An 8,751-nucleotide genomic window follows, 5' to 3' on the forward strand; every position below is an offset into this window, starting at 1 on the left:
CACTGAGCCATCTGGTAAAGAAAAGGATTCCAACGCCATGCCCAGCTACTAAATGATTAGGCTTACCTAATGACAGTTTGCGTACTGGCAAGATGATTTACATAGTGAGCGTGTATGTAACAAAGTGGATACTAACAGGAACATCCCATAGGAAACAAAGTAGTGAGTAGCAAAGCACAATGAAAGCAAGATACGGATATCAAGTGAAAAGAAACAGCCTTCACCTCAAATATTATTCACGTTTTATTATATAAATGCAAAAATCCACCAGAGCTACAAATACCAACTTCCCTCTAAACCCGAATGCCTTAGAAACACCGTGGCAACAAGTAATTCACAAAAATACGCTCCACCATGTAACAACCCTCTCACCCCCCCCCAGCTGTTAACGGACCGGGACAGGCACACATACTGGGAGCGCTAACGGTGAAAGCGCCCAGCAGCAGCCCCGAGAAGCCCTGCCCCGGGGGTCGCCCCCAGGGGACACCGATGTGCCGCCACCGGGCGCTGCTGAGGGGCCCCGGCTGTGAGGGAGCCCCGGGGACCCCTCCACGGCCACGCAGAGGGCGGACAGGCCGCGGCGGCACCGGCTCCTCACGAAAGGAAAGCAAAGCGCCCGCAGCCGAACGGGGCGCAGCCGAGCGGGCCGCCCGGCCTTCGGGGGCTTTTTCGCCGGTAAAGCAGCCCGCGGCAGAAGCACTGTACAGGCTCCCTTGGGAGTCAGTCACCTTTGGTACGCGACAGCCAAAGGGCACAAGGACCTTCTTCCTCCGGACTCCCCCGTGTGAGCGGTGCTCGGCAGGGTGCGGCCCGCAAAAGGCGCGGCGACGCCAAGCGCAGCCCAGCCGGGAGGCCCCGAGCCGCGGCCCCCCCTCCCCGGCGGACAGGGGCGGTGCCGGCGGGTGCCGGGGGTGGGCGGGGCCCGGCCCAGCCGCGGGCGCAGGCGCGGTGCGGGAGGCTTGTGGCCCCGCCCTGGTTGGGCGGGCTCTGGGCGAGGCCGCGCCCCTCCCCACCGGCCGCGCGCGCGCCCCTTCCTCAGCGGCCCTCGCGACGGCGCCGCCGCCCGCTCCGTGCCGCCTCCCAGCGCCGCCGGGCCCGCCGGAGCCGCGCCCCTCCCGCCGAGCAACGGCTGCAGCCTGGGAGCCTGCGCGGCGCGGCGGCCGGGCCGAGCGGGGAGATGAACACGGTGCTGTCCCGGGCCAACTCGCTCTTCGCCTTCTCTTTGAGCGTGATGGCGGCGCTCACCTTCGGCTGCTTCATCACCACCGCCTTCAAGGGGCGCAGCGTGCCCGTCAGCATCGCCGTTTCCCGCGTCACGCTGTGAGTGCGGGCGGGCGAGGGGAGGGAGCGGCGGGGGAGGGCCGGGCCGGGCCGTGCCGGGCGGCGGCTGCGGGCCGGGGAGGGGAAGGCTTTGCCTGGCAGCTGCCGCCGCGGAGCCGCTGCGTGGCGAGCAGCGCCCGCGGTGCGTGAGGGGACGGTACGGGCCGGCGGGGGGCGCCGCGGACGCGAGGGCAGGCCCGCCGTTGCGGGGCGGCTGCACGGGCCGGGCCCGCGGGGCTCGCTGCTTCCTGCCCGCCCGGCCCAATGAGGGAGCCCCACGACGGCGCTCCGCCGCCGGGCGGGAGGGGCGGTGCCGCCCGCGCTGGGCGCTGCGCTGCCGCTCGGCTCGGTGCGCCGCCGGTGGGCGCGGGCCGCCTCGCTGGCCAGCACCGCGGTGGTGGCCGGCGGGGGAGCCGAGCGAACGGCTTTGGCGGGTTTGGGGCGTGCGGGGACCTCAGTGAACGCACGACTTGGCTCCCTGGTACCTTCTTTTAGTTATCAGTGGTTCCCTTAGATTTTTTTTTTTCCCCACTGGTAATGTATTTTTATGCCTTTTCTTGCGAGCTCTGTGACAGCAGACTGCCCGGGATGGCTTACCTTCCCGTGGAACGCCCCGGGTGTCGAACACGTAACGCCGCTTCAGAAGTGTGCTGCCCACAAGACACGGTGTGCTGATGCAGGCTTGCACTAGGGCAACCTTTTTTCAATTTTGGTTTTTGTTTTGTTTTTTTTTTTTTTGTTGGTTAGTTTGTTTTTTATTTTCTCTCCATGAAGGAAATTTTATCACAGAAAACTTTCATCCAGTTAAGTATGTATGATGCGAAGGGCTGTAGTTCCACGAGCAATTGAAGTGGTGGTCCTCGCACCTGCCCCTATACACATGGGGCTTTACTGGAGCTGCACAGGGGAATCGGGCGCATAGGATGCTTTACTGAGCTGCTTTTACTCAACTAATGACTTTAGTTTGGGCCGAGTCGGTGAGCTGACATCTCAGGATGCTCTGAAGCTCCATGAGCTGCAAGAGGCTCAAATAGATGGCTAACAGCAGGGTTTGAAAGGGAAGGTGAATCTAAATAAAGAGTGGCCAGCGCTGTTTGGTTTAATACCTCAGGAAAGGAAACCCCATGGTTATGCTAGACTTGAGGATTGCAAACAGCGTAAAACTGGCATAAAAGCATATTTTTGAGTGGATGAAATTTATACTGCCTCCCTTCCATGAAGCAGAGATCTGGTATTAACGAGAGGCGTTATACCTTAATTGCTTTTCTTGGATGTCCTAAGAAGTTCTGCAGACCCCAATCTGTTATTCCACCAGATTGGCAGTGGTTCAGAAACGAAGTCAGGTGCTTGCTACGGGTTACTAAAAAGATGTTGCTTTTTGCAGAGGAATGAAAATTCATAACAAGGCTTAAATTGGGAAGTTTTGGTGGTGTTTTTCTTAGTTACTGTCTCCAACAGTATTTGATCTGCTGGTAAACTTTTTTGTCTTTGAGATTACTAAGCTTAGTTTTAACGGTGTGATGTTTTAATGGACTATTTTTGAAACTGGAGTAAATGTAATTAAGAAATTCATTTGTAACACAAGATCATACATGAGATGTAGCAAGAAATTTTTGTAGCATGAGGATTTAAGGTTCATAGCTGATTGCCACCTGCTTATGGTATTCCTCTTTGTAGAGGGTAGGTTTGGTAAATTGATAAGCTTTATGAATATGCGTGAAAATAGCTGCTGTCTCTGTAATTTTCCAGTCTCTTTTTCTAATACGGTTTAGTGTGCCATGCCACATAATCCTCCAAATATGGATTTGTAATAGTCTTAAAAAACTACGTGACATCCCATAATGTAGAAGACATTAAGCGTTTTCTTTATACCACTACCTAAATGCATTCCAGGATGAAATCTTGTAAGCTGAGCGAACTACGGACATCAACTCTGTTTTATCAGAATGATCGGAGTGTCCTGTATAAGACTGACCACTAGAGGCTTTTTATTTTTTTATGGAAAGTTGAGAAATGATATTGCAAGTGGTTGCCAGTGGACAGCTATGCTCTGGTGTTCCAGTCAGCTTTATATATTTGGGGATGGCTAACACGTGTTTTACTAAAATGAAATGCAGTGCAGTTTAGGAAGAGAGAGATACAAATTTTTGTTACCAGGAGAAAGTCTGTAGGCTATTTGTGTAACTTAGACTACTATGGTGGCAAGGCCTGTTGTTCAAAACTGGGGCTCCATAATTTCTGGAAGGCAGGTTTTGTTTTGTAATGTTGATTATATTTTAGCCAGAAGTATTTAAAAGAAAGTACAGAAAATGGATGAGGGAAATACGTATTAATAATAATTTATGTAATGCATGAAAGAGAAATGATGAGAGGATAATCTTGTGTTTTGTTTTGTCTTAGAAAAAATGTAGAAGATTTCACTGGACCTAGAGAAAGAAGTGATTTGGGATTCGTCACATTTGACATTACTGCAGATATCCTTAATTGTGCACATGATGAAATAAGAACATCTTGACATCTACTTTTGTTACTTATAATCTTCAGATATTCGGGACTTGAGGAAAACTAGCAATTTGTCTCAAAATACAAATTTAAAGCAGTGAAAAGTAGTATTTTACTTAGCTAGGGCAGTAAAATGGAACTTGGAATAACCTTCTGCCTCTAGTAGATGACAGAGGACAAGTTGTTTTCTCTCTTTAAGGCCTGTTTTTAACATCAAACTGTAGTGAAGTGCACTGTATCTAGTAATAGGGAGTGTGGTTTAACATCTGGACAGTATTATGGTTAACTGAAGTTTGTATTGATGGTTTGAGATGTTAATTAACTGTAGGATTTATATGACATACTATTTTGACTGTCATACTGAATCTAGAGACACTCCCAATACACCTTTCAAACTAAAATAGTTGTGAGGCTTTCAAAGTTCTGGCCATGTAGTTGCATACCAGTACCTGTCTCCATTTAAAAATAAAAAGACATTGTAATCCTTTACTTGCTTAGATTTTTAAACTATGTAATCTTTAACATAGGATGACATTGGTTGGAAGCATATGAGGTGCTACAAAATGTATTGCGTTATTTTGGGGCCTCTTTACTGCAACTTTCCTATTGTTAGTTGATATTTATGGGTCAAAGAGGGTTGTGTGTGGGTGGGTTCGTTACATTTTGTTTGGGGTAGGTTTTTGACAGGGAATCATTCATAGGGGTCTTGACATCAAAATATAGATCTGTTTTTCTGCAGAAGTCAGTACCAAATACAAGGCAGCATGCTTTACCTCAGCTGATTACGCTAAGTCTTGCTATGCAACTGGGCTGATACACCTGGAATTTTTCCCTGTCTGCTGTTTTTTGTCACTGTGTTAGGCAAGAGACTGATTACCTCTGTGTTTGTTTCCCTGTTTTGGAGAATGCTACATTGTGTAAGCAAACTAAGCAAAATACTACTCTTGAATGCATGTGAACACTGGATAAACAGGTTAATCGGATTTTGCAGGAGTGTGTTGCGCAGGAATAAGGGAGATTTATTTTTATTAGCTGGAAGCAGAAGAGGTGAACTCCCAAGTCTTGAGTTTTACCTCTGAAATGCCTATATGTATGATGACCAGAAACTAAAATTCTAAAGCAGGTTAATTGAATTGTATGTAGTGTATACAGGGGGAGGCAGAGCAGGTCAGTACAGGACCTCTCAAAGATACGTTCTTATACAAGGATTAGTTTGCAGTACGTGGACATAAAGATTCAGTGTATTAATAACTTCTAATAGGAGCGGTAGTTTTACGTTTATTTTTATAAAAACTTTTACTTAATTGTTCATGCCCAGCATAAACAAACCTTGCAGTATGAAATTTTCTGGGAGGCTTTTTTTGGACAAAATTTGTAAAGAGGTACTGGTGCATGGGCTCTCTTAACTAACAGACACAAGTTGTTAGTCCTAGAAGGAAGTAAATAAAATGACAGTTAGAAAAAGAAACTGGGGAAAGGAAAAAGGGGGAGGAGGCAGTTTTCAAAACCACTTTTTACCTTACTTAATTCGTGAGTAACTTTAGCAAGTGTTAAGAAATCCTACAAAAGAGATCTCAGAATCTTTTTTGTTGTTTTGAGTTAGATGGTTAAAAGTGTTCAAGTAAAATAGCTCCAGCTGTTCTTGCAGCAACAACAGTTAATTATTTAATTCTTTCCTTACTTGCCCTTTGAATTAGCAGCTTAAAACCATGGTTCAGTCTCAGGATGAGTGGGACAAAACAGAACAGATTTTTGAGGCTGGCGGGGGAATCTGTTTATTGTATTTTCCACTACCTCAAAGAATAAAGAGAAGGACTGGGACATAAAAGGTTACGGTTCATCTTTATTGTGAGTTAAAAAGCTTTTTGCTTAACAATCACACACGGTGCGTTTTATTGCTAAATAGACAAGTATTGAGAATATCAGCTTTATTATACTGACAGTCTCAAATGGCAGTCATCAGTTCTTTACTGCTGATCAAAATCTGAGCGGAGTTCTGTTCCAGTATAAGAAGGTGACTTTCTTTGTAGTAATCAGGTAAATATCCTAATTCCTGGTGTCCCTTCCAATATGAACTCTACTAACTTCCCTAGTGTGGGTGTTACAGGCTCTTTGAACTCTCTACTCTCCGACAATTTTGTATTTATATATTGTTTAATGCTATTTTGTCTTGATCCACAGTTGAATACCAGGGTTCTTTGACAGTATAAATAATTGCTTTGAATATATTTACTGAAGAATTCTGTCTTGCCTTTTATGTTTAAGGTTTTATAATAGATTGTCTAGTAGTGGATTATAGTTACTAGCTTGCAGTGTCAAATATAGAACTCTTAAATCATGGAGGAAATGGCTGTTAAATTTCATAAATAGCAAAAAAGAAGCAAAACAGAAAACCCCCAAACCAAACGAAAAACCTGTTGTTCTAATATGATTAAAATATACATTAGAACTCCTGGAGTGCTCTGATGTATAAATAAGATGAGGTATGTTCGAAGGTAAGAACTCATTGTAATTTTCATGGTCTATTTAGATCTAGTAAAAATAAAACAAGGTTATGTAATTACAATATGGTATTTTTCTTAACTTGCATACATTTGGAGAGTGTATTTGACTGGAATGTTAAACAATTGTTTCTATATTTGTCTGCAGAATACTCAACGAAAAACAATGTAAGTACCAAAAAGAAAGTTGAAGCGATTACCCATTTTGTACTGCAGCTATTTTTAACATTCTGAAGTTCTGCTGGGAAAAGTTAAGGTACCAGTATTTCCTGCTAGCTGGGACTGTTTCTACCGGCCTTCATGATTGTTATTTTCTTGACAGTTTAACTGCAGGGTGGGAGGTTCACCCTCATGAAACCTAACTTGATACCTGCCCAGCAGAGTGGGAGAAAAGTAACACGTGCCTTGTTGTTCACTTGCAGCAGTGTACTGTAATTTAGGTTTTTTACTTGTTTTGTCCTGTCACTTTGGGGAGCTGAAGGCTTTCTTCATTGATTTGATAGGGGCTGTGTGGAACAGCCTATGGAAAAGTTATTTTAATGAAACACCAAGCTGCCATGGTACCATTGAATTCTAATTTAAGCTATTGTGGTCACACTGCAAGGATATAGTGAAGACTTAGTTTTGAGCAGCAAGTTAAAAAAAAATCTCCCTACTTTTCTTTCTCTGTCTCTTTTTTTTTTTTTTTTTTCTTTTAAAGTACCTTAATTATTTTATACATGCCGATGGATATGTGGGTATTGTGTTTGTGCTAAAATAGTTTTTAGGGTTCTTTATTAGCATCTGGGACTTCATTGTCTTGTTTCATCTTTTACGTATTTCTTTCCATAAATCACTAGTTCTCACAAATACTGAGAAATATTTTTTTCTAGTATTGTTCTATACGGTACTAAACAAAACCCTTTAGCAGCTACCTACTTAACAGTGTAAAGTTTCAAATATTTCAGAATTTGGGATCAGTCTGTTTAGTTGTTCATACAAATCTTGGGATTACGCTTGCAATTCAAGTAGAGATTTTTTTTTTCCTAGGAAGTTGGAAAAATGTTCAATATCTAGACGGAGTCATGATAGCTTAATTCAAGCCCTTTATTTGAAACCAAGTCTAAATACTGCTTTAAAAGTAACTTCCTTTGCAATTCGAAAGGAAACCCCATCATACTTGTAAGTCTTAGAAAGCTGATGACTCGTTCGGGGTTTTTTGTTTGTTTGGTTGGGGTTTTTTTTGTTTCCATTTATTCTGTGCCAGGCTTCGGTGTGTACTAGTATTGGTAGTAAACCATTTCCCCTCTGTAAACCATTATTTTGTGAAAATGGTTATGGATTGCAAGCACATACTTCAGGGTTTTCAGATGAGTAATGCTATGAAATGCCAGTGACTGAATATGATCTTGTAAGGTATCTTGCTGACTTAATTACAATTGTATTTTTAGGCTCTAAACCAGGTGGTCCTCTGGGATAAGGTCATGTTGAGAGGAGACAACCCAAGGCTGTTCTTAAAAGACATGCAGGCAAAGTACTTATTCTTTGATGATGGAAATGGTCTTAAGTAAGTAAATCCTTTTTTGTTATGTTATTTGTGCTGTCTTTGATTTACTTGCATACTTTGCATTTTATATGTGTTTTTATTGCTGTGGTGAGGTACCTATATATCATACTCTGTCAGTCTGTTGCATCTTTGTAGTTTGATTGTTAGCAGATGACCTTGTGATATGAGATGCCCTGTTTCTTGTGTATTTAATTTATTAATTTATGTATCTAATTTATTTCATATTAGTAATTACTAACTAAATTGGTGGATTTGAGTATTTGTGCTGATAGTCTTTGTTGCTTTTGCAGGGGAAACAGGAATGTCACTTTGACTCTCTCCTGGAATGTTGTACCAAATGCTGGCCTTCTACCTCTTGTAACAGGATCTGGACATGTGTCTGTACCTTTCCCAGATACCTATGAAACAACAAAAAGTTATTAAATTATAATACTGAATCCTGAGCAAGATATTTTTATACTGTATATTGTGAATAAATTTTATTGCGGTTTCTTCTCACATCCCATGCAGCCCTTCAGTGAAAGGTACTTAATTTCCTTAGGTCTAACAGCAGAGGAAAAGGAAATGAAAGTTCAGGTGTGTGGCTTTTTTTATAAATAAAAATATAAATAAAAATAAATAAACATTGAAGCAGAAACTTAAGGGAAAGGTAAATTGCAGAGTAATGGTTTTGGGGGGGAAAACACAGGAAATTTTTTTTTCTCCTGGCCATCTGGGTATAGTTTCCTTTTCTTTTAAATAAACGTTTTTAAACCAGGAAGTAGTCTTACTGTGTTTTTTTTTGGGGTTCTGTGATAATTATCTAGTCTGTGTGGAACCAGGATATGCCTTCTGGTGTTGGTTTGTGTGAGTGCCTGAAAGAAATGGCTACTGTATTTTGCA

General features: G+C 43.3%; 2 protein-coding genes across 5 annotated transcripts in view; one reads left to right on the forward strand and one right to left on the reverse strand.

Annotated features, from left to right (window-relative positions):
- Nucleotides 1-837, reverse strand: part of ASB5 (ankyrin repeat and SOCS box containing 5) — a 41,325-nt gene extending 40,488 nt beyond the window's left edge. For both annotated transcript variants that reach the window (XM_040598216.1, XM_040598033.1), the window contains exon 1: nt 729-837. The gene's annotated coding sequence lies outside the window, so the exon portion shown is untranslated. The remainder of the gene's footprint in view (nt 1-728) is intronic.
- SPCS3 (signal peptidase complex subunit 3) lies at nt 247-8,369 on the forward strand. Of its 3 annotated transcripts, none has more exons than XM_040598610.1 (5): nt 985-1,320; nt 3,721-3,794; nt 6,415-6,491; nt 7,754-7,869; nt 8,160-8,369. In XM_040598610.1, exons 1-5 carry the CDS (start codon nt 1,178-1,180, stop codon nt 8,290-8,292), a joined length of 543 nt encoding a protein of 180 aa, XP_040454544.1. In that variant the 5' UTR covers nt 985-1,177; the 3' UTR covers nt 8,293-8,369. The 3 variants fall into 3 exon arrangements, with proteins under 3 accessions (XP_040454447.1, XP_040454544.1, XP_040454630.1); XM_040598696.1 differs by lacking the exon at nt 985-1,320 and adding an exon at nt 1,820-1,986; XM_040598513.1 differs by lacking the exons at nt 6,415-6,491; nt 7,754-7,869; nt 8,160-8,369 and having other exon boundaries at nt 247-1,320; nt 3,721-3,751.
- Nucleotides 8,370-8,751: the final 382 nt, after the last annotated feature.

The sequence above is a fragment of the Falco naumanni genome, chromosome 1, assembly GCF_017639655.2.
Source record: "Falco naumanni isolate bFalNau1 chromosome 1, bFalNau1.pat, whole genome shotgun sequence".
Classification (NCBI taxonomy): Eukaryota; Metazoa; Chordata; class Aves; order Falconiformes; family Falconidae; genus Falco; species Falco naumanni.

Bases quoted from the DNA above. Each gene is read 5' to 3' on its own strand.
- SPCS3 (XM_040598513.1), top strand. From the start codon at position 490: ATGTGCCGCCACCGGGCGCTGCTGAGGGGCCCCGGCTGTGAGGGAGCC. The intron at 1,321-3,720 runs GTGAGTGCGGGC...GTTTTGTCTTAG, and splicing joins GCCGTTTCCCGCGTCACGCT to AAAAAATGTAGAAGATTTCA.